This window comes from Botryllus schlosseri, chromosome 13, assembly GCF_051294905.1.
Source record: "Botryllus schlosseri isolate E-star chromosome 13, Bs_hap1, whole genome shotgun sequence".
In the NCBI taxonomy this organism is placed as follows: Eukaryota; Metazoa; Chordata; class Ascidiacea; order Stolidobranchia; family Styelidae; genus Botryllus; species Botryllus schlosseri.
The window spans coordinates 6,984,586-7,010,935 of NC_137248.1; the positions used below are offsets into that span (position 1 = coordinate 6,984,586).

A 26,350-nucleotide genomic window follows, 5' to 3' on the forward strand; every position below is an offset into this window, starting at 1 on the left:
TTACTTGTTTGTGTACTGAGGTATTGAAATCCACTGAGAGAGAGTGAGAGTCTTCATTTTCATCCAATCAAAATACATGAACTGACGGCGATGATGTTGGTACAGAAAATATGCAATTATTCATGCACTTGCACAGTATTCTCTGTCCGATAGGAATAGTTGAAACGTCCGTGAAGGTCAACTAGTCTGATCACACCCGCATCAAACAGGGACACTTGTCTCTATAAACTGTTAGGATATGTTATGAAGTGCAATGGAGATGAGTGCAAACTGAATTCTCCTTGCAACTAGTCGAATAACGAGACGAGAATGGCTTTTAGAAAAAGAACTGGCTAAAAGAATTCAGGTGACTCGAGTCATTTTCTAAAATATGCAAAATGACTCGTCTTGTCTTGAGGCAATTTGTGTATTGACGAGAGTCCTATGAGTCGAGACTAGGACGACCAAGACAGGCACTTCGCTGGATGTTCCAAGAATGGTAAGCCATCACATTATTGATATTTCGTCTATCAATACTGGTCTTGGCAAAATAGGACCAAAAACTGTGTAAAGTGAGAAAAATTGTAAAATTTAACCCACTACCCTCGTAGAGTAGTAATAAAGTAAGTTGGACAGGATTGGACTCGAAAATGAACAGTGAATACAATGACTGACTCAGAATCGAAATCAGACACCCTCAGACTAGCATTTGAAACCTGACTTGAAGTGAAGTGACGTACTGGATTCATGATCGTGGTGTTTCGTCCTCTCGCGGCGGTCACCTGAATATGCATTCGTTCGACTACATGTAATGATATTATATCTTCAAAAACGTTATTCTTTACCATCTGTAAAGACATATATATTGTTTTCTCGCCAGGAATCTCGAAAAATAATATTGCTGCTTCATCCTCTCTTCTGAGCCATAACGGCTATTTTTCTTGGAAGTCTTCGTTCGACTTCATTAAGCAACCACTGTATTAAGCATTTGTAGGGGAGTGCTAGAGTGCCGCACTTCTTTATGTCTCTGCTTAATAGGACCATGTATTGTATTTTACATATACTGTAGCGTGGCTATATCGAATAGCTCGCGCTCGACTTTAGTCTGGAGAATCGTATATTACGTGGCAAGCTACATCTTAGTCGAAGGACTGAATGATAGACATTATTGGGCATTCATCTACGCGATTTGTCCTGTTTTGTTTGTTTAATACGACTTCAAAGTTGCGTTTGTTCTAACTGTAACTATTAACTAACCAAACTGAAATAGCTAATGTCGTCGTACTATAATATTTTTCTCCCATCCTAGTTGATATATATTTGATGAATCTTGTTTTGTCCCCTTGTATAGCAAGATGAATACCGTACTGTATATTGCTACATTCCATCTTTGTCGCCACTTGCCAACAGTGTTTTTAGGCTTTTACAATGTCCCGTAGATAGTTGTCCTGCTGGTACAGTACTGTTTGCTCACTTGTGGTATTTGTAGTTGTACTGTATAATGATACATAACTTATTCTTTGCTGTACATAGGCAGTAGGCTATTTGCCGTTTTATATTGAAATGATTTTGACAAGTTCATTCAGACACCAGACACATTTTCTGTACTAAGATATTCCCTTCATCTTGCTTTTACTTTCATTCAGTGTGCATGCTTCCTTTTTACGTCACCTAGGCCAGGTAGGTGTATGATTTCGAAGACTACTCCAGGTCGTTTTGACACCTTTCTATATCTTTCATTGTATCGCGGTCTTGTGGTGTATGAATTGAAATTGTTAAGAATAACGTGAATTGTTTCGTTATGGTTATGGTACAGTATTGTACATGCTCTGGGCCTGTCATATTTTACCAGCTACATTCATATGATTAAGTAAATTCGTCACTAAGATATGATGTCTGATTAAATCAATCATGAAAATTTTGTTGACTGACCTCAGCTTATGAAGAAGTTAATGTCTTTGTCTCTAGATGTGTGGCAAGCCTGTTGATAGTTTTTGTGCGGACACAACAATATAATTGGTTGAGTATTCTGAGGCATAATTTCAGCAAATAAATCTCAACGGCGGGGAATTAATGTTACGGTATATCTGCCCGCCACCAAACTCTAGCTGCTTGTAAGTTAAGTGATTCTAATTATCAAGCCGAAGCAGGATCAATGATATTTTACATATCTTGTACCTCGTGAAGATGGTAATGCAATGAAACTGAAGAAATTCAATTTCACAAGTCCTAGAACAGGGGTCAGCAATTCGAAATTGGTAAAGGGCCACTTTTCCAACCAGGTTGACGCCGAGAGCCGCAATATTGCAATGTTGAAACGAATGAGTTGAACACTTCACTAAATTTTGCTCTCTATCTCTGAAGATACACGTATTTACGTATACTACAATAAATAAACATCAATAAAAATTTGAAATATCAGATATTACGATGTGCGCTTAATATTCATATTGTATGATGAGTCAAAGCTAATGTTCGGAAACTATGTGCAGCGACTAAGGAGTCCATATTGGGTCAAAATTGCCGTGGTTTATTCTAAGGTTGTTTCCAAGCGTTCGTCTGCCTATCGCGAGCGTTAGCCAGGTTTATTAGCACTAATTTTGTGACTATGTTCAAATTTGGGAAAAGGCTTCATGTGACAAAACTTGTGTTCGCGTTTTTTGAGTATTTTGCTCTCTCTGCTTGCTGACAAACACTGTATTTTCTTCTGAAAGAAGTATAGTTGAAAGCAGATGAGACATTGGGTTCGGTCAGAAACCAAGCAGTACCACAGTGTTCCCTAAATTAATCTGTTTTCATTTCTAAACTTGCTTTTCTTTGATATTAAGAAAAATTACCATACTTTAATCATGAACTATACGAGTAGGCTATTCCAGAACAAAACGCAGCATGTATGCAATGAACACCCAAAAAGAAAAGTTTCACGGTTGCTGTTGGTGGCTTGGTCATTGTTTGCGTCTGGCCCATTTTCACGTCAGTGTATACTGATGGAGATGAGCATAATGAGATGATAATGGGATCTTGTTCGTCATTGCGAAACTGCAATTAATGTCCGCGGACTTTAAATTCGTGACGGCTGTCGCAGAGTCTCGTGGGGTGCTTCATTATCATATCCAACTGTGAAAGCTGGTGACACATGTATTCTATGTGTGATCAACAATAGAATCAAGTTATATATTTTCTTGATACATTTGGTTCAACATACTACATGTATTACATTTTACAAATATCACTGCTACAACGGTAATGTTGTTTTCTAATCGCAGGTCCTACCAGTCATGTTATAGCAAGAAAGTCGGTTTACTATTCATATTCTGGTGTTGGTGGCGGTAACCTGGTAGTACACTCCAGATTACTGTGGTTTCACAATGTCAAGTAGCGAAGATGGCATCAGTCAAAGTAGCAAGAAGAAGAAGCACAATAGAAGACGATTCTTAAGAATATTCCGGTTGGTTTGCCGTAGATATCTTATAATTGATTTCGTAATATTCACAATGTTGAAATGTGTGCATTTAAGATGTCTGTGATATTCCATTGCTGTTGTAGGTAACCAAGTGTTAATATTCAACCGATGACTTGTTATTTGTAATGTTGTGGATCGATATCATATTAAATTGCATCGCTATCAATTCTAATATCTTATCCCAAGGCAGTTGTGGTCAACTGTATGTAAAAATTATGACGAGCGGTTCGTGGTCCCTGTTAGGCTTCAGGTATGTTAAAATTGATGCTCGAAATTGATCTCTACGAAATGTAACTGGCTGAGCGTCAATCGTATGTAATGGTTTCAATGTTCAATTGAATTATGTTTTCATTATGAAATAAGTCGGAATGTTTTCAGCTGATACCCGTCAGGGGTAATCGTCCGCAACTAGTACATGATAGGAAAGAACATTGTACGTCGACTGTCGTATCACCAAATATGACGTCTCTGGGATCGAATTTCGAATAATAGCGGTTTCACAATTTCACTGTATCACACATACTGGTAGTTGGTGTCATGGTGTGTTAACACTACTGTTCATCTCTATGGTATATTGCCCTTTTCCTGTTGACTGTAGGTGTAGGCTTGGGGTTAAGTACATCCATACGGTTGTGAATTAAAATGGTGATGTCACCGTGGTACACTGAAATGCTAGGTGCTAGGTCGTTATGGAAATACGCAAGAGAATGAAGGGATATGCATGGTAGTATTATTGAATTGACCTTGATGAATATATCATATAGCACCATGAATTTGATGTTGTAGATTATAATATATAATAGCGCTCTCTTGACTCAGACATCAGACTTGTTTGGTTAATTGCAATATACCTGCTATGTAAAGTCATAGATAAAATTATCAAATCAATTCCATTGATTGTGATTAATTGTCAAATGGTGTTCGTGGATGCATTCAAATTAAATCGTTACGAGTAAGGTTACTTTCATAAGCCGCTATCGTGTCCTCATCATCTTGTGATCACACGTTTATTTGTTGTGTTAAGATGGCAATAGTGACGGAGGTATGACGGACAACTCAGTTTCTCTTATAATCTCTCAACGATGTTGAAATAATTGTGAAATATGTCAGAATCACTGTGGAGATGTAAGAGATAAAATGATAAAATCGGTCTGTGACTATTGTTTCTACGTCAATTACTCGCATATAAGCCTCGCCCACATATATCACACTATGTTGATAAAGTTGGTTCTTGGCAGTGACAAGAATTTTGCCTTTAAACTAGGGACGAAACTGGTAATCTTTGTATACCAACACAGTATCCTATTACCTACATTTACATAGGAAGGAACTCGAGGAAGCATTATCGGTATCACATATTACTAAAATTTACCGTTTGTATGTGCAACATGCTTCAACAAAATAAGAATCAAAGTATACATTAGTAAGATTCATGAAATAGCTTTTAGACGGTGATGATAGAATATCGTCGCAGTGGAATCAAAGTGACTTAGGATGTCCAGTTTTCAAATTTTGAAGGTCCATTTTTAAAACTTGAAAAACATCAAGTTTTTTAAGAATTTTCAGTTCTTTCTGCCACATCTTGACCATGGTTATGTCTGTTTCAATAATTCAAAGTTGATCAGGGCCAACATATGGCTGAAAGAAGATGAAAACTTGATGTAGAGCCAATTTTCTCAAAATATGTAAAATGGATATAGTCACTGTGATTCCACTGCGACGATATGTGCATTGTAATTGCTGCGTCGAAATCTTGTCAAATTCAGATCTCGACCATGCAATTTCACACTGGAAACTGTAGTCAATAACCGTTGTCGATTTGTTTCAGGCTGCCTTATCGAAATTCTAGATCTTCGAAGAAAAGGGAAGATCCTGAGACTGGCGTGACCGCTCCAAACCCCGACGGTTTACAGCAAGATTCCAGCTTATCTGGCGACCTTGCTTCCCTTGCGGCGTCCTCGCGTGGCGATGCCGTCACCATTGGCAGCATGCCGTTAGACAGCTCAGGTAAATACCGTACCTAAGTTGATGCTTTACAACACAACTGCCACCAGTAGCCTATTGTTTTGATATTTCCCACCGTGTGCGTTGTGTTGCTTTTGACTTTGAACTCTTTGGTCTCTCAAGCTGAACTTTTCACGATATGTAGATGACGTCACGTCACAAAATTTTTCGGAATTGTCTTTCCTGGTATGCTGTTATGATTACAGTGGTTCTGTTTGGTAATTTCTAGAATGAGCAGAGAATTACAAGGCTTGATTCTGACATTATACTGCGTTGACCTTGGATCATTTTTCTTTCCTTCTGTTTCATAATTCATGGCAGACTTCAGATATGGGGCTTACAGTAAGCAGTGAATGATTTCAGTTGTCAGTTTGTATTTTGAATGTGTGTCTTGATCTATAGTTGGCTACGCATCATTCAACGAGGTATTGATTAAACGTCGGTTTCGTAGGTGCATTATTGTAAGATGTATTTCTTATAGTGTTCACAATTCAATTCAATGATAAACATCCAAAATAAAAATAATAATTTTCCTTGCCATCTACATACAATCTTCTGTGATGACTTTGTCGTCTGTCAAAAAACATGCGTGCGTGTGTGGATGGAAAGACAGATTGCTTGATATTTGATACCTACATATCCAGTTCATGTGATTTCCGAGATTATGACTGCCCCTAGCACCTTCATAGTGGGCCTTGGTGCCTTATGAATGATTGAAATCCGCACAGCAATCAATGAACAATCAACTTATATCTCGTAACTGATTTCTCGTTTATAGTAAATGTATGTTTGGCTTATTTGTTGCAACAGCTACGGACCAATGCATACATTTGTTCGCTCTCTCATTGAAAACAATGTATAATCAAACCGTTGCTATGATGCCATAATGGCATTTCCGTTTGTTTTCTATTCACGCCGAGTTCGACGAAATCTTCAGTCCTGAAATACTCTCGAACCTTGTTATATTTTGCGTTGATTTCTCCAGCTTTAGGTCAAACCAGTTTGAACGCGGATAGTAAAAGTGTCGGGAAACAGAGTATGGCCAGTGACCCCACTCAGATGGACTGCCCACTATGCCTCAATACACAGGTACCTGACATTGGTGTTGTTTAAACAGGAATGACATTAACTATTCTGCGGAGCTTGTTAAATTATAGTGTTTGTGGTTTACCGTCATATGACTGCTAATGGAATTGTGTCGCGGTCCTTCATTGCATGCTCATTAGGGCTCTTCGAAAATGACTTTTTTTTCTCAAATCGTACTGGCTACTTGATAAAATTGTTAGGTTACCTAATTTAAGCATACACACAAAATTTGGTTCAATGCCAACCAGTGGAAGCGGAGTTATTGCCGTCGAAAAATTTGGATTTGAATAAAATAGTATTTACGGTGAGCACAACCATAATAAATAAACAAAGAATCGGTCACCGTAAATACTATTTTATTCAAATTCAAATTTTTCGACGGCAATAACTCCGCTTCCACTGGTTGGAATTGAACCAAATTTGGTGAGCATTGTTTCTATAGACAGCCTAACACTTTCATGGGGCAAACAGAAAATTTTCAATTTTTTTATTATTTTTTTTTATATAATAAATAGAAACTTTCTTCTCCTGTAGCAAAGCGGTTACTGGCTGGAATTGAACCAAATTTTGTGTGTAGGCTTAAATTAGGTAACCTAACAATTTTATCAAGTAGCCAGTACGATTTGAGAAAAAAAGTCATTTTTGAAGAGCCCTAGGCCTAATGCTCATTGACCAAATAGATCTTTACTACCGGTATGTCAAAGTCAGGCATTAAGTATTCCTGCCTATTTTCTGTTAATAGGCTAATTTGCAAGTTGTGTAGTGCGTCAAAGGTCAGTATTCCTAATTATTTTCAGTTGATAGGTCAATTTGCAAGTTGTGCAGTGTGTCAAAGGTCGTTCTATCCTAGTTATTTTCAGTTAATAGACTAATTTGCAAAGTGATGTCCGACTCGAGAAGCAATACTTGTATATGTACGTCATATTTGCAGTGTTCCAATAGCTCGAGTCGGACTCGAGTCACGATTTTTTGGTGACTTTACTCGAGTCATTTGTGTATTGACTCGACTTGTACTCGAGTCATTGCGCATGACTTGGACCAAGTCATATGACTCGAGACTGGGTCTACCAAGACAGACATTTCATTGTAATTTCGAAGAATAGTAAAGTTATCCCACTATTATCGTTTCGTCTATCAGTACTAGTACTTGAAAATGCTACCAGAAACTGTTTAATGTGAGTAGAATCACTATATTATGAATGCGAAGCATTTATATCACCGAGCAGAGTTGCAAAACGTGGGTTACACTTGTTACACTATTGCATATATTGTAGATCTGCTAAATTGCTGAGATGAATCCCGATGTTCTGTAATCTATATAGCCTGGTAATTAATTGTTAAGTATTTGTTACAAACAATCATTCCTAGTTCTTGAATAATATGCCGAACCGAACTTCATTGAATAACAATTATGATTCTTTACCATTAAGCGGTATGGTGATAAATTGAAATTAGGAACCTAATTACATGTATCGAGCCTTATGTATTTCTGTCTCCGATAGCGCGATTTGGTTTCGAATGGCCAGATGTTTTTGTGTAGATTTCCTTACGTCATTTGGCCTGGTAATAACGACACGATTTGTTTCAGCCTATAGAAAATTTTCCGCAACTTACCATGTGTAACCACCGCTCCTGTATGGATTGTCTGCGCCAGTATCTGACCATTGAAATCACGGAAAGCAGGTGAATTGTGATATTACAATTATATGCAAGCCCACAACAAGTACAAATCACTATAGCTGAATGTCTCTCGTAGAATGATTGCTTACTGGTCAAGATTTCTTATCTATTTTTGAACATCATGATTAAACAGCTATAACATGGTCTAAGATTTTGTGACTAAGGGGTTGTGAACCTCATAGTCATTTAAATGTTAGCCTACAGTCATGCAGTGTATTGACATACTATTCACATGAACATCAACATACTACAAATAATGCACAGCCGATGCCACTGCCAAAAGCGTAAGGGTCTAGATTTTTAATTTGCAACACTGATATTGAGGTGAACACGAGGGATTCGTGTACTGATTCCAATTAACAGGCAATACTTTGCTTAGCACAACTATTATAATGCCACTATGACACATAATGTGTGATTCTGCTTGCCTCAGGCTACACTTTCGTTCTAGATATCCTTCTATCGCCATTGGTATTAGTTTTGAATTGTGCTAATTTTAGTACCAGTGAGTTGATTTCATACTTGACAGTGTCACCACCATGGTAATGAATCCAAGTTTTAAAATGTGTTTGACCCTTTCTAATGGCATAGCTTTGTTTTTTATTTGTACTTGCGCAATAAAAATGAACTGAATTTTGGTATGTAGGCTTTTATAGTCTTGTTGCTTTTGTTGTGATACTGTTGGGAGAAAATTGCTTCCAAATTTTTATTATCCTTTTAATGTCAAGGCATGGCTTTGTGTAGAGATCAATGTGTTTGTGATTTCATAATAATTGGTCCGCATGATCAAAGATATTCATATTCACCCGGGTCTATTCATTTAGGGAAATCCCTATTTTGATTCACACCAACATCAATTCACCTAGTTATAATCATTGTTAAGCATATTGGTGTTTGGTTGATGTCGAACTCTTGACTGGATGATGCAGTTGAATGATAACGTGATTGACTCATTGCTAGTTACAAATTGTAGATGTATAGTCATCATGTTTAAAATAGATTTATTATGTATAAATTTTCATCCGACCAAGAGCCAGTATTACATATCCAACCTATACTGGTACCTGGTAGATTGGTTAATTCAATATCCCTTGACGTAATTAAACCGTACGTCATTCCCGAAATCTTCAACTTGGTTGAAACGATGTTATTTGCATGCAGCGTCATGATTGTGTGCTACCATGCAAAGTTGAAACTGACTATGATGTCTCAAAATTTTGTACTTCTTGAAGTAGAGAATGTCACTTGGTGTGTTAATATGTTTCAGTGTGATTGTGTTCAAACCATATCGTCTCGAACTCATCTGGTTTGTGACTATAATTATGGAAGGATTCGTAAGTCATAATAATATTCTCAGTAAATCAATAAAAAAATCTATACCCATGTTCAATGCAGCCGCAATTCAAGTATATGAGTCGAGGTCGGAAATAGCATGTAAGGGATTCGTATGTTGCGATGTCGCTAAGATTTGGAACTTTCAGTAGCTTTTCCACTGTTGTCATTGTCACTAAATTAATAACTGGTTGATAATAATGAAGGGATTCGCCATGAACTTCTCGCAAAAGTAATCTTCGATTGTCACATCAAATTATAACAGAATGAGAATTGTCGGCCATTGTCATGTTTGCCTCGAATACTGACATATATAATACGTATGCTGGTATTTGTCAAACCAAATTTGGATGGAATGTTGTGATAATTTTGATTTTGTCCAGTTTTTCTTGGAAGACAGATGTTGACAATTTAATCTAATATCCAAGGTATGCATCGGGACTAGTTGTTTCAAAGATGAGACGCGGAACTGCTATAATATATGAAGCTATATCACAAGTAGGATTACAGTGGATATGGATATGTGCCATTGTGCCTAGCGTTGTGATCTCTGACCTGATTAAGGGTCATTGTTTTTCTGTGTAGCTGTTACAATAGGAAATAATTTGTCAAAGCACCCACTTGGGACCGGAGACAAGAATATATTGCCCGATGGGAATCATTGCATATGCATCATTAATTAGCTGTAGTCTTCTCCAACCCTCATTTTTCTCAAATCTTCGACTGACATAACAACGCGTTTTCCGCTAATCTCGCCCGTACTTCTTTTCCGCAGGGTTAGCTTGTCATGTCCCGAATGTCAAGAGAAGATCCATCCTGTCGATGTCCAATTGATTCTCAAAGAATTTCCGCACTTAATCGAGAAATGGGAAGAGTTTTTACTCCGTCGGTGTTTGTCCATCGATCCCGATTGTCGGTGGTGCCCGGCGCCCGATTGCGGGTAAGATCTTTGTTTTTAGTCGGAAACTAGCTTATTTGAGCAAATTATGTTAGTATAGCAAATCTGCACTCAAATCTGCTCGCATAAAGTCTAGGGAAAGTTTACCAGTCTGAAATTTGATGACAAATGCTTTAGGCTACTTAACATTCAATATGTTGGGTTTGAAGCACATGAATAATGTGGTTGCCCTTACCTTGTGGTTGGAGAATTTTAGCTTATGTGGTTTCACACCATGTTTCCTAGCTCTGGTTTTGAACGAATTATAATATCGTTGGACATCTACTATGCAATGTTTGCACACACGTTACCAATGACAAGAACTATTGACTTGGGAAATATGTGGAACACAATCTGTTTGTTACTGTTTTACCTCCAGCCTTGATTTATTCTGTCAATATCTACACAGCTATGGTGTTTGGATTATTGTGAATAGTGCATGGATAACCGCTGTGTTCGCTCATGAATAACTAAGTTGCAACTTCTTTCAGGTGTGCATGTTAGGCATTTTCGGGGTGTAGCCTATTCCAATTTTCAAAGTGGATAGGTACACTTGATATTTGATCAGTTTGATCAACCCATTGATCACATTGATCAAGTACAATTCTATATTCCATTAATGGGCAACCTCTGTTCTTGACGTCTTCTTGCTAGCGTGTGTAGGCACAACTTCTTTTTGCTTTTATTCTGTAAAGCCAATGGTTTGAATTGTTCTCTCGGCAGCAGTAATATGATAACGGAAGGTTAAATGTTGTAAATATAGTGCCGGGTAATTGTTATCCCCGCTCGAGAGACGCAAGGGCGTTTTTGTTCCATTCCGGGATGTCCGGTTGTTTGAAATGCGCTAGCTGTCTTCCATCCCACGGTTCTTGCTCTATATGAATGGCGCGCAGTGTTTTTCTCAATACCATAGATAACCATTTCAATGCTGCACTGCCATGCAAGCAGGATGTTGTGATAAGACACCTAATTGTTTGACCATCCAGGAAGGCAATGCGAGTTTCCATTGTGTTTGAGTTGAAAAAAACTGACATTATGACTGATATTGTTTTTGCGGATACTTTTGAAATACCTTTGTCTTGGTGATTCAAGTCCGGTTTCGGTATATTTCCCTGCAATTCCTATCGGTAAAATACGCGGTATCGATTGTTGTGACATGACGTGGTTCTAACTTGGGAAACTAGCCAATTGTATCATCCATGATGAAAATAGGTCATAATGGTGAAATATCTGTTACTGAATCTAAAAAATTTGTAATGTCGACGTCATTAGACTATGTAATCTTTGCTATTTAACCAAATTTATATAGGGTAACCGTAGTTATACATTCACAAGTGATTTTGCGGATTACAATATCAGTTATTTAATTTTACATCTTCGTGAAATATGCATATGTATTCTAGTCAAAATATATGGATGTGGAACATGTTTCGACTTGGTAACAAAATTTCGGCTCGCAAAGTCTGCAACTTAAGTTGACAGAACCCATAAAGCCTGTAGATGCTTGCAAATCTAATGTACGACCGACATTTCAATGAAGTTACACATACACTGGTCGCAATAATGAAATCTGATGCTTAGATAATAATTCAGTAATCGATGCTTAGATATTAATCCAGTAATCGTTCCGGCAAATGTGCAGTGTGGGATTATTAATAAATCATCCTGAATCATATTGCAATGTGATTCTGCAATCATTTTTAATTAACTTGATAGGGGCTATATTTCAGATGAGCTAATACCAATGTTGCATTAGATATAAAATGCCCTTGTGTAATGTTTTCTCTGTTGATTAATGAATATATGCTTAGCTTTGGCTCGATGGTAGATTTTTATTTTGGCTACATGTGTTAGTGTTCCCACTTTTCTTGTGGTCAAACATTGATCAACCATTTCTCTGGACGTTGACACAGTGTTTACGGGGAGGTCCAAAATTTGAGCCCATTATCAATTACTATTTAACATGATTTTTGAGAGCCAGAAAATCATTCAGATCAATATGTCCATGTCCAATAATAATAGATCCTAGTTTGCCCATGTCGGCCCTAAGATTTCATTTCAAAGGTACCAGTATCCAAATTTTACTGTACCTTAGTGCAAGTGAATATCCCTCCATAAACTGATTGATTGAAAGATCTTGGGAAAAAATTGGATCATCAGGCCGCAGGGAAATTCAATAATTTAAATATCGACTTGTCGTGTCATCTAAGGTGGTTCTAAAGAAGGAATTTATTCAATATGCTATCGTTTGCACTCGAATAAACTGTGGGCGATATAACAAGAAGCGATTTTTGATCGTCACGTTATTGTATTGATTTAGTCGCGTAGTTTTGGTTGCTGTTTAGCGTGTGAATCGTCAAGCCTCGATGTTCCAGTGGCTCTTGCAAGCACCAAACGAAACTTACGGTCGTTTTCTGCCAAGAAAGGAGTGACATTATAGCATGAATAATGCAGCGTCGAAAATTGATTAGAATGTATTTCGACTTGATTGCGTTGCACATGTGGAAACAGAGTCATTTATTTCGGGAATATTGTACAATTTACGGCCCTCTGTCGTCTGGCTCTTCTTGCGAATGGCTTACTAGATGATTGATGATACTGAGCATGAATGAATCGAAATTCCAGCACAGCAATAACAACGCACATCGAGATTCGGTACAAAACCATCTCCGTGCTGCACGATCCAACATGTCTCAAAAATACTACTACATATTCGGTTTTAAAGGCAATGTTTGAGTTGCAAAATAAGCCATATAATGCCCACACATTGCCTGCGTGTTGACCGTCAGAATGGCTCAAATGTTTCACGGTTTGCGTAATTCACTTCTCTGTCAGGTGATGAGCTCGAAAGCACAGCTAATAAAGCCAAGTGGTAATGGGCCACGTTGAAAATGGTAATCAATTACCACTCTGCATACAAATTGGCCATGGCGTTGAGACTTGTTTGTTAGAATCCCGTTTGGCATTCTATAATTGTTCTCACAGTAATTGCTGGCGTGGGAAGTTGAAATCACGCACTAGTTTTTGACTTCAACGACAGAATGCGATATTGTAATATGACCATACTGAATGTTGGGGTTGTATGTAAAATAGTGCTGCGTTTTGAATGTAACAGCTTGTTTTCTTCCATATTTGAAGCGTCTATTTTCTTATTCTTAATGCCAACGCACAATTGTGTTTTGTTGGAAGTTTCGGCGTTGTTGATAATTGCGGCGTGCATCATTTCCTTGCTTTTACAACGTTGAAATTTCAAACCGGATCACATCCCTATTCCACGGATGACGCATTCGCAACCATCTTGCTAGAACAATCACTCGTGCTGTACTTGTTTGCCAACGGGCTACATATTGGGAACTAGGCTATGTCTTACTATTAACTGACAGTATCGCTTCAAAAATATTCATTTTCACCATGATGATGAAGACCATCGTATAGTCGGCATTCAGTAATAGGTTAATGTTTGTCTCGTTGTCATTTCAGATTCGCTGTTATTGCCACTGGGTGCGCCGACTGTCCGAAAATTCACTGTGAAAGACCAGGTTGTGATACCTACTTCTGTTATCATTGTCGACAGGTTTGTGGATTTTTTGCGGTGTGTGGTAACGCTCGTCACTTTTCAACTGCGGGGCCAGTTTATTTTGTAATCCGTTACCTCACAGTGCTGATGTATATATTGCTGCACTGCTCATAGTAGATAAGAAATTGGTTCTGTAAAGAAGTTTGATAACAATATTTATGAAGTTTTGATCTATTGAACGAGGCCTTACAACCCAGCACAAGTATCTTGGTAATTTAAAAGTTACACTTGCTTGTGGATTGCAGGCCTATTTAGAAAGACAAGTCACGATTTGATGGTATATATAGGCGGTGGCAGCTGTGTTGGGTGGTGATTGGCCATTTAATTATGCTACTATGCTTCATTTATAATATACTTCGGCTGGCAAAGTTATGTACAGTGGGACTCTAATATTTTAGTATTTAACAAACATGATGCCACCATCAGTGACATGTTCTTTATCTTGGTCATACAAAGCACACTACGAATCAGTGTTGCTTTAATATGATATGACTCATTTCTTTCATTTCATTTCGTTCTTGTGCGTTATTCCACGAGATTTATTATAGTAGAACCAGTAATGTGTCGATGTAAAGGTATACAGTTCTGAGTACTAGCACCCCTAGAACTAAGAAGTATGTTATTCTCCTGCACAAATAGACACATTTGGTATGTGGGGAAATCCTATTTATCATAGCTCATAGATAATCAAGTCTTGAAAGGTGAATACACAGCAATAGCATTCTTAGTTAGTACACTTGTTACTGGATATGTTTCTTGCTGAGACGCTATACCTCGATGTGCGTTCATGAAATTCCCATTGATCTCGGCTGGCTTCAAATTTGCATTTGCGAACACATTGCTGCATTTATTAGACACACCGTCGGCAATGTTCCCTCTAATTCTTCACGAGTCCGCGCGCACTCACCAACTCAGTGCGCGGTCCTTTGGACAACAGTGCGTAACGACTAAATAAAAAGTCATCACTTTCAGTTTTCTGTTCGTAGCTTCGAGGGAACATTGACTGGTGGTCTACTGTGACGTCTCTCGCAGTACCACGAGCGAAACCGCGTATCATTACTTGCTCACTTTTTTGACATGAGTCAAAATTTTGTCAAAATTGTAGCGTTAGGTCAAAAATTGTCAAAATTGATTACAAAGTCCAAATAATTTTGCAACCTCCATTTCGTTTGTATCGTAGATGTTTGCGCTGTCGGTGAACTTATCATTTGACATTTTACAGCTTGTAGCCTACTTTATAGGCCTGTCCTTGTAGACTTCCCGAATGGTTGACATGGTGTTATGCTCAACGTACCGCAATTCTAACATTTTGTAGGAAAACATATACTTTACATACATGATGTCAAAATTTGGTAAAAACCAAAGTTTTTAAAAATCAAAAAATGTCAAAATTTTAATTTTTTAGGTAAAAAAAAATCGTCCTAGTAATAACTGAATGTAAAGTCCGAAGGAAACAACGGAAAAAAGTAGCTAATTATTACATGGTAGCCTTAATATTGATGATTATGGGCGGCGTAGTCATAAATCCTTTGAATATCCGCTGATTTTAGGAATGGCACCCGGACCAGACCTGCGATTCCGCCCACTTGACTCGTACCAGACTGCCCAGACTGCGCAGCAGCTCGGCGGTAATGAGTCGCCAACAGTCGCTTCAAGGTGGTACGGAAAAACCATGTCTTTGGACGCGGTCCCGGGCCTAACGCAGTACCGCTTACCTTTGCAGAGATAAAGCCGTGTCCAAAGTGTTCGGCGCTCATTTCGAAAATGAACGACGGTTCGTGCAATCATATCAACTGTACCGTGTGCGGGGCGGACTTCTGCTGGCTCTGCCTGCAGGAAATCACTGAACTGCACTATTTAAGGTTGGTGGACTTTCCCTGTTCCGTATTGTGTCGTGTCGTAAAGCACGTGACATTGTGTAATTCCCTTGTCTTGTATATTTGAGATTTATGATTACGTTATTTGATGATCGCGTGTTGCGTTAATGTTTGTATAATTTCCACATAGGGGATGTCTCTTTCGAACGACAAATTGAGCGTAATCGCTCGTGGTTAGATTACAATAGTTTACGCAGAAGCATCGACACCCTTATGGCATTCATGTACTGGCCCATGACGTAGGCCTACTGTATTAATGATCACAGACCACAGTTATAATGATGGTAAATGTGTAAATAACTGAAAAATGAACATTTGTGGCCAATGCCGAATTTGAGTTTGTATAAATCGGAGGTTGCACGAACATGTAACGGCGACAGTTATACCGCTGCATGTTGTAAGGCTGCGTCGAAAGCCATTTGCTGTGTTCTCAAAACTAATTTGAATTTGAGGATTTTTGTTATGGAATTTCCAGATGTGTTGCGTGTCATTAGAGACAATCGTCTCATGTCGTTGTTTGGTGGAATTGCTTGTCGAATATAAAAATTTGAATTTCGACGCCGTAACAGTCGGTAAATTTCGTGGCAAAAGGTAGATTCTAAAAAAATTTTGACCCCCGCCAATCGCCTGTCGTTGTTTTACCTTATCGGGACAACTGTTTGGGTCTCGCATGTTTTTACTAAGTTTTAAGAAGAAAAAGATGGGATGTATTACGATATTTGTATGTTATTCAACTTTAATAGGATATTGCGGTCAATCATTTCTGTTTCCTGTTGCTTAATTATTGAAATTATTCTTACATCACCACACCACCATTGCCAATGTCATGTTTCCTTGAATCGTTCAGTTTCCTGTGAGTAGACAATAGTCCTGGATAGGATTTCCTTCGCGCTTGTCAAACTGGCGATATGGCGGTCAGCTGTCCGTTTACCTACGTTGATTGATTCGTTGCATGTGCTCTGTCAACTTACAACGAAATCGAGGGTGCCGCTAAAATTATGATCATAGTTTGTTGAGTCACTCTTGTCAATTCTTTTGTTTTGCCATCCCATTTCAAAATGAAATGTGCCTTGATCACTGGAGGTTAAATAAAGTCTCTATGAAGCTTCGATAGATTGTGTAGTTAATTAAGTGAGGCTAAAATTTGGACTCACATTTGAAATGATTGCGTCAAACCTTAACAAGCCTTAGCGACGGAAATTGTAGCCTAACTTGACATTGTTGGTTTATGTATTGTGTTGTCTCTCAATTTGAACAGCACAAACTACTGGATTTCCCAAATGGGCTAGAACTAATAAATGGCCCGTAGTTAGTTGACTCTCAGCAGATTGGTAGTTTATGCAAGTCTGCTCTCAATCCTTTTTTTTCTTTTCCAGCCCCTCCGGATGCACCTTTTGGGGTACGAAACCCTGGAGCCGTAAGAAGAAAATTCTCTGGCAGCTAGGTCTTCTAATCGGCGCGCCTCTCGGCATAGGACTAGTCGCTGGAGTTGGCGTCCCGGCTATTCTGATTGGCTTTCCGATCTGGGTGGCGAGACGGGTACGTTTGCGGTCGCGGTGTTTTTGCGATCTTGGTTGCGATGATTTGAATTTCGTTTCAGGCCATGCAAACGTACGCCAGCAAGACGGCGTGCAAAAGGAGAGGCATCGTCGTGGCGTGTGTTGCTGTTTCCATCATTGCGGCTCCGATCTTGGCTGCTTTGGCTGTCGGTGAGTGCCTTGTTTAATAATAAAAATAATGGTTGTATAATGATTTATGGAGCGCCATGCATAGTAATATATACAATTGAATATTATATTCATATTGAAATGAACCCGAATATTTTTGGCTGACACTCGTCAGGGGTAATCGTCAGCAACTAGTAGAGAATTATAAAGAACATCGTATATCAACAATTGTATCACAAAATATGACGTCACCAGCATGAAATGAATACGAGAGCGTTCAATGTACTATTTTTAGATGGTACACAAACTCTTTTTGTTGACACAGCCTTGAGTGGTGTATTTTGATAAAAGCCTACTACAAGGCAGACCAATGAAAGTGCTAACGGCCCCTTCTGAAGACGCGAAATCTTTAGTCTCATACACACAAGCGGGATTATCCAACAAGTGTTTGCCAATTGCAGAATTTATGGCCTTTGATTGTTCCGCATCAATCTTGAGCGGATGAGTCAAGAGTGAGCTTTTCACCAAACGTGATGAGCGTGTTCTAATAAATCTAGGGACATGCTGATTTATGCGTTCCTGCAAACGCTTTGACGTTCTTCCCGCCTAGCCACAATCACAGCCAGCGCCACTGGTTTTTATTAGAACAAGCGCATCATGCTTGGTGAAAAGCTTACTCTTGACTCATCCGCTCAAGATTGATGCGAAACAATCAAAAGCCATAAATTCTGCAATTGGCAAATACTTGTTAGATAATCACGCCTGTGCGAAAAATTATCGAGACGACAGATTTCGCGTGGTCGGAAGGGGCCGTTAGCACTTTCATTTGTGTGCCTTGGAGTAGGCTTTTATCAAAATACACCAGCCAAGGCTGTGTCAACAAAAAGAGTTTGGGTATCATCCAGTGGCGTAGACAGCGGGGGATAATCGGTGTCCAATATCCCCCGTTCCCAAGCTCAAACTACCCCTCCTCTTGAATCCAAAATCGAGCTCTCTGTTATTATCTTAGTATAATCACTTGCTGCTCATTCGTGATTAGATGCCCAATCAGCGTCTTCACAGAACAATAAATGCGAAGATACCATTTTTTCTCCTATTCCTCTCTCTCTGTGACAGCGGGAGTAATTAGCGTATCGCATTACATTGCAGCCGACCTAGGCTTGCATAGTTAGAGATAGCAGATCCCTAAAGTACCAAAACAGACTGTACTAATCAAATGTCCGATCTGGAATCTATTATGTATTGATCCAATTTGCGATGATTTAGTTCGGTTGTTGTGTAGATTTCCAGTCTTTGCGTGTCTCGGGCCTCTGACGCATCTGCTGATTGTCCTGTTTTAACGCACTTGGCTACATGTGCAGTAGTAAAAACATCGGAGGCTAGGAAAATTAGGCCACTCCCACTCCGTGACTCGAGGCGCGTGATAGTGCTATCAATGTTCGATCAGGGATATCTAGGTTTCTAGATATCCCTGTGTTCGATGTAACGTTGTAATGATGAGAAGTTATAGTCTTGGCCTAGACAATTTGCGATTGTCACGTTTGCACCGCAAACGCATTTGGGAATGCTTGTTCGTTGCAGCGTGAGCCTGCGCCGCTGTTATTCACGAGATACAATCGCACAAGCTCGAGCGTTAATTGGTCTTTACTATCTCCACACACCAAAATGCTACACCATCTTAGCAGACAGTAGACATCGCATTGATTTAAAACAAATTTGATCCAGATCATGTGCAATAACAGGCTACAATAGGCAACAGACTAATTCATTTGCGCATCTTCCCTGTTCGTATTTGATCGCAAAATTGAGACATCTCCCGCTGTGTTGTAATATGATCTGCACGCGATTATTTGATAACGATCCTCACTTTGGTAATTAGTTCATGATACCTCGCTGTCTCTCTTTCTGCTGTTATCTTAGCTTATGTGTTGTGGTGTTGTATTTAAATCGTACAACATGGCTATATATATGCGAATGATGAAGTCACAAACACAAGAAAGATTATCTGACCATTGTAGTATCTGCATTTGTGTATACAATTAACCTGATGAATCGGTTAGAACTGGAACATCATTTTTTGAAGCATTCTCCTTTCTTAAAAAATACCCCCCTTTTTTTGAAATATCCCCCGTTTTTTATCGGCTGGCTACGCCCCTGGATCATCTAAAAATAGTACATTAAACGCTCTCGTATCCGACATTTCATACTGGTGACGTCATGTTTTGTGATACAGTTGTTGATATACGATTTTCTTTTGAATTGTGTACTACTTGCTGACGGTTACCCTGACGACTGTCTTCCGAAAATATTTGGGTTCATTTCAATATGAAATATTTGTATTGTATTCATTTGTATATTGAAGGTCTGTACTTCCAAGGAGTTGCTCATAGTAATATATCATCCCTAGGTCGTTGTACACAAGGGATAGTGAAAATTTATTAACTACAATATGTATGAAATAGTATGTCTAGCTGGTATCTCGGCATTTCCACGTAGTTTTGAACCTGAAGTCACATGGCCCAATCACATCACTTTTGGTTAGCTGCGTACCTGAAAAAACCCGGAAAGCGTGAGGGCGGCGTCTGGCAGGTTATCGATCGTGTGAACGATGCCATAGATCATGCTAGATGCGGTCATCAAGTATTTTAGGGCCTTTTTCACGAAAACCCTTGGATCATTTTTTTCATACTGGTCCTATTTACTGACTTGTTTTCATTAGCTATGGCACGCTCAAGTCTACTCTGGTACTTTGAAAATTTTTGTTGCCGGGGCTAACCGTTGGAAATTTTGTCTCAGGCGTCGGCGTGCCCTGTATGCTGCTCTACGTGTACGGCGTCGTGCCTTTCTCCATCTGCCGCAACGGCTGCTACGGCGGTTCCACCCGGGACGCCGCCGAACGGGCTCGCAACACGCTCAGAATCGATCTGGTGTCGCCGAACGTGCCGTCGATCGCCGCCTTGCAGAACGCTTTCGATTCCGTCAGCTTGCCGGGGCCGAGCACGCGAGGAGGTGAGAAGGGGTGCTTGTTTCTGTCTGGGTGTCGAGTTATCGTGAATGCACTCTTCGAACCCAAGCTGTTGTCATCAGGGCTGTGGCGTGGTTTTGGCCGCGATCAAATACCGGCGTCACGCTCATTTTACATTGGCAATACACGTTCGCTTTTCTCAGCTAAACAAGGAAACTTGAGTATCGGCGAGGCCAGCGTTGGCGGGCTGACAATGCTGAGCTATACCGGATCTCAGGCAAGTGCGGAAAACCGTATCGACGCTGACAGAGCGAGCACCACCGCCATGGCAGGTATGCTCGAATCTTTATGTACTGCGATACTGAATCTAATACGCCATTCAAAATCGAGTCGCTGGGGTCCTCGATTTTGCCTAGCCCCTTTCGGAAATATTGGCCCGCTCTTCGACTTTTGAGAGTTCTTACTTCTTGGGTCGATCTGATGTGCATTGTGTCGAGCCTGTATGAATTTGTCTAGGTGCCAGCATCACGGGCAGCATTACCGGCAGTACGGTTGCGACGATTGAAGCGGCGGTCGGCCGGTAAGTACATACGATTGTGCCTCAACGAGTGGCTGATAACGTGACGGCCGTTTTCCGATTCAGACCGAAAGACACCGACCAAATCTCCGCCAACGGTCCAAACGTTACATCCGTGCAAGTAAGAGAGGTTGTGGTTAACTGGAAGAAATTCTGCGAATTTCTAGTCCATACAAGTTGAAGTAGTGATTTATCAGGATATGGTAATATCAGTTCGGGTAGCAGTAGTAAACAGGCGATATGAAGGGTACTCGGGGTAAATTGAGATTGAGATAAGACTCGTATTAGTGCAGAATTTCCTATGGTGTCATTACTTTCCCAGATAGGTGTGTAGTTGTGGCTTTGAAACTATATTATATCATGGTCATGTAAGCTCGGAAGGGTTGTATTGACTATTTTTGCTTCAAAAAGTGACACTAATCTATCTGGAAGCTATTTTTGGCTGGACAAAAACAAAACCTACTCTGAACTAAGTCTGCATCGCAATTTGTCCAATTCATTTAGATGCGACTTTGAAATCGTGTGGCTGACATTAAGCTTTGTATTGTGTAATATACCTACCCCATTTTTTTTCACTGAAATTTTTCTTCGGGCGGGAATCTGTTGTACAGTCCCATTTTAACGTTTTCAGGTACACATGCGTGACGACGTGTCCGTGCACAGCACGTCAAGCTACACGCCTTCGACGAGCAGCGCCACCAGCAAGACGTACCCTTCAAAGTCGTTCGGGTCGAAGAGGAAATCCCAAAAAGGTTAGGAATGCTGTTTAAGATTCCGGCGCTTTTATCGCTACATGTTTGCCCGTCCGCAGTCAAAGTGTCGACGGCGAGAAAGTCTTCAATGCCTCGTAAAATTTCGGAGGAAGTCCCCAGGTGCGCGACGAATTGTTCTTCAAAATGCACGGATACGGCCGACGCGCACGATTCCGACTTGTCTCCAGATGCTGCAGGTAAGACGGACACCAGTAAATTTTGCTCTTTTAGGCCCATAATCAGGCCGTGTTATTTTTGGCATTTCAGGAGCCAGATGCCAAAACTGCCAAAAATAAAAATTTGAAAATGCCAAAAATAAGCAATTTTTGGCATATGCCAAAAATAACACGGCCTGCCAAATAGTGTATTTTGTTCATGGTGTTGTGTTAACAGGACCGCGTTACAAGCGAGAAGAGCGTTTCTGAAAAGCAGGTTTCTTAATCTGGGTCCTGCGCACCCATTAGGGGTGAAAGCATGGTGTCCTAAATGGTGTGGGCACAGCGAGATTGAACTGCTGACTGCATTTGGTTTACGTCATACTTTCCATTTGTCCAAAGGCAATTTTACGACCAGTTTTGACCGGCTTGTCGAGCGCTAAATTTGATGAAACGGGTATTAATGAGAAGCTGCCGCAGTGCTAATTATTAAACTATAATTTATATTCTTCTCATGGAACTGGAACCCCCAAAATCAACCACAATTTTTGCATTGTGATCGAGTTGAACATTGTGACCCAACAAACTGTCTGGCTATTTCTGAGCTGCATAGTCTGGTTTTGCCAGACAGTCTTGTTGCGTCAATGTTCTTAAACAAGCTAACCTTCCCAGGACTCTTCCACGCGAGTTGGTAATATTAATGCCACCTGAAGTGACAAAAGTCCTCCGAAAATATATCGGTAGACTGAAGGAGAAATGATAGTCGGGCTACTAAATAGAATGTGTTGAGAGACAACACAGGAAACTCCTGGAAAAGGATCAGGAAGAAAATTCTTTCCGCGATGAGATCGATGGCACTGGCGAAGTGATCTCTTTTCATGATGCATGGAAGCCGGTTCGGTGCTCCAAAGATTTTGAAGCTCTGAAAACCTTTTGTGGATGACTGGCAACATTCTTTCCCTCAACGGCTACTGTTGAAGCCGATATTTCCCAGATTCGCTGCGCGAGAAATGAATTTAGGAGAAACTTAGCTGACCTGAGTTTGGATGCACTGTTACAGTGCAAACGATTTAAGTCTATTCAACAGCTGTAACAATCAGCTGTTTAGCGTGGTTGTTAGGCTTTTCGTTCTTTTTTTTTGCTTATTGGCACCGATTCCGATGGATACTGCACATTTTGTGGTTTCGTTTGATATTATTAACCTATGAAATCGTTAGGTTTTTTCTTATTGTTTGTTGGCACTGATTATACGTGGATGCTGCACATTTTGTGGTGTCTCTTGACACACTAGCCCAATTAAAGCGTTTTTGTGACTAATTCGAGGCTGAAACTATCTATTTAGAGGACGATGCCAAAACTAAACTAAATAAGTTATTTTTGGCAGTTTTCGCTTATGCCAAAAATAACACGGCCTGCCCATAATACTAACCCAAACCTACCCCTACCCTGACCTCAATCTTAACCCTAACCCCTATGCCGAATACATGAATACATATATGGCAAATTCAACGTCCCAAATTCACCACACTCATCCTCAGCAAATATCCATTTTCAAATATATTAATACAATATTTATGCATCGCTTTCGTAATAGTGACAGTTACTGTATTATAATGCCAAATTCACCGGCAACCAGTAAAACTTGCACAGAGACACCGCAGTGCCGTTTTAGATTCTAGGCATATGCGCGACTGAACGTCTGCTGTGGCCTGGAATAAGTTGCTGTAGCTATCTGTATCCTGCATGGACAATAATTTCGTCTACGCGACATGCGTTATGAAAAAATTATCACAAGTGCTTGTGTAATGTAAGCAAATTGATTAGGGCCGAAATTGTTGGGTTATCAAGCTGAAACGCCTGCTTCACCTATTTTTTGTGTGAATTCTGGGTGGCGAACAATCATCACACCAGAGTTAATGGTAAAAAGAGTAGCGTTGTCGGTGTCTGTAGGCACATTTTTCGATATGGCGATTGAGTTATAGAATAAATTGCGCGTCTGCCGCGAATTGTATCTAGCCGTCGTTATTCTTTCCCATTGGTTTAACGGTAGTGGATTCCGAAGCTACTATTTTAAAACTTAATCTTGTGAATCTGGATACAGACACAGAAAGTGAAGATTATCCTCGTCACCTCTTGGGCCCCTAACCTACCCCGGCGGAACTCTCTCAGTCTCTCAACGCCTCAAGCCTTCCTTCTTTTGCAGACGCCCTTGCGGCATTGGCTTCAGCTGCGAGAGGTAAGCCTGTCGTTGTGGACATGGTGAGTCCCGATAATGCCCCCGCTTCGCGTATCCAAATTACCGAGGACTCTGAAAGCGCCAGCAGCGGCACGAGCAGCTACGGCAGTCATCATGCACTCGTGGACCAGGGCTCGCCAGACGATGTGAAGAAAGCAGAAGGCACCGCCATATTAAAGGTAAGCGAAAGGCGTGTCTCTTTGAAAATGGCTTGGGGCTGGGTTGTGTTTAGGCAATCAATGTCACCATACTTCATAATTGGTTGTTGTGTAACTCAGCAAAGCAGACCCTGTAGGACTTTAGCAGATTAACAGATGTTGTCAGTAACTAAATTTTCGGATTACTCAAGTAGGTGTTTATTACTTCCATTTATACATGGAAGCTTTCAGTTTTTTAGATGAAACCAGGCGATTACATGGTATATTCATATTGAAACGAACCCGAACATTTTTGGCTGACACTTTTCAGGGGTAATCGTCGGCAACTAGTAGAGAATTGGAAAGAACATTGCATATCAACAATCGTATCAGAAAACATGACGTCACCGGCATGAAATGAAATCTCATATAAGAGAGCGTTCAATGTACTATTTTAAGATGGTACACAAAGTCCTTTTGTAGACGAAGCTTGGGCTGATGTACTTCGATAAAGGTTGACTCAGAGACACACAGATTTAAGTGCAAACGGCCCCCTCCCCGTGACACGAAACCTGTCGTCTCGATAATTTTTCGAACGAGCGGGATTTTCCAACAGATGTGTGCCAATGGCAGACGTTACGATTACCCCTGACGAGTGTCAGCCGAAAATATTCGTCCCATTTCAATATGAATATACTACTCAATTTGTATATTGAAGTTCTGTACCTCCAAGAAGCTCTATGAAACTAGGCCTGAGATATTTACTTGGATATTGCTAACTCTACGTGTACTTGATGACCAACGATGACAAATTTGACAACCTCGGCTTGTCTCAACCCCAAGATAAAGTACTACTGCTCAGTGGTAGCGGTTCTCAGAATAAACCGCAGATCTATGGCGTATGGGAAGGTAAATTACCAACCCTCTTTATTGGATTTTTGCAGAAAGACACAATCGCGACGCTGACAATCGACGACGAGTGTCGAAACAGCAAAAAAGCAAAGAAGCAATGCGCCACCAAGCTTTAGTCAGATGTCCAATGCAAATGTGAGGATTCATCTACGAAAGGACTGGCGATGCACGATATACTCGCCCGGAGGACGCGGCTACAACTCAATAATGCAGTGCGCTTGTGTACTAGACAATTATTGTTTCTTATGTTATATTGCAGCACGGAGTAGTTCTTCACCGACTATAATAATTATTAACGCCAAATGTAGTCTTAGCGAAGCTAAATAGTGAAGGTATTTTTATGTCTTTACGAATTTTGACCGCGTGTTCAGAGATTTCTGTCCGATACCGTACGTAACACTTCTTTACGTTTGTATAAGTATGAGATATTGATGCCAAGCACTGATGAAACAGCTTTATTATAATTTCCTTTTTCAATTTTTTGCATTCGACTACTCTGTATCTTGTGGCGTAACTTGGGTCGTCTTTTTGGAGGCAATGATGACATGGTATTTGTCGAGGTAAGATTTTTACGATGTGTTTCACAAATAATGCAAGTTTTCATTTCGTAAATCATTGATCGGACCAAGAATTTGTTGGTGTTCATTGTACTTTTTTTCGATGCGACCATGCGCTGCGATAACTATTAGTGAGGTATAGGTTATGGTATCATCATCAAGCGAAAGTACATTGACAGCATTTTAATATACTTGCGACGAAGCATGTTCGGATAGGCATGTCGTTATGGAAGTGTTTCCGAGTGTCAGGTTAGGGCGGGCAGTGACAGCTGTATGAAAGGGCTGTTTACAAAATAACTTTTTAATCCGGCCAATCACTCATTAAATTGTCAGGTTACCCTGCTAAACGCTGCACACGAAATTTGGTTCAATTCTAACAAGTATAAGCCTCCGCAAATCCAATTAAAACTTAATTTATTAGGAAAATTCGAAGAAGAAATACATATTTTTCCAACTC

At 40.0% G+C, this 26,350-nt stretch overlaps 1 protein-coding gene and 2 long non-coding RNA genes across 3 annotated transcripts; 2 read left to right on the forward strand and 1 right to left on the reverse strand.

Annotated features, from left to right (window-relative positions):
- Nucleotides 1-1,003: 1,003 nt before the first annotated feature.
- On the forward strand, nucleotides 1,004-26,106 carry LOC145453283 (E3 ubiquitin-protein ligase RNF19B-like). Its single transcript, XM_080331264.1, has 18 exons — nucleotides 1,004-3,427; nucleotides 5,271-5,449; nucleotides 6,432-6,535; nucleotides 8,121-8,215; nucleotides 10,320-10,484; nucleotides 13,962-14,055; nucleotides 15,609-15,717; nucleotides 15,782-15,920; nucleotides 17,312-17,474; nucleotides 17,536-17,644; nucleotides 20,399-20,611; nucleotides 20,771-20,899; nucleotides 21,084-21,147; nucleotides 21,211-21,265; nucleotides 21,776-21,896; nucleotides 21,956-22,093; nucleotides 24,255-24,466; nucleotides 25,369-26,106. The coding sequence occupies exons 1-18, from the start codon at nucleotides 3,348-3,350 to the stop codon at nucleotides 25,450-25,452; spliced, it is 2,253 nt and encodes a 750-aa protein (XP_080187390.1). The 5' UTR covers nucleotides 1,004-3,347; the 3' UTR covers nucleotides 25,453-26,106.
- LOC145453285 (uncharacterized) lies at nucleotides 6,542-7,462 on the forward strand. Its single transcript, XR_013919695.1, has 2 exons — nucleotides 6,542-7,305; nucleotides 7,368-7,462. It is a non-coding gene; the product is annotated as an uncharacterized LOC145453285 (long non-coding RNA).
- Nucleotides 21,939-24,255, reverse strand: LOC145453284 (uncharacterized). Its single transcript, XR_013919694.1, has 2 exons — nucleotides 23,459-24,255; nucleotides 21,939-22,120 (listed from the first exon to the last, which is right to left on the reverse strand). It is a non-coding gene; the product is annotated as an uncharacterized LOC145453284 (long non-coding RNA).
- Nucleotides 26,107-26,350: the final 244 nt, after the last annotated feature.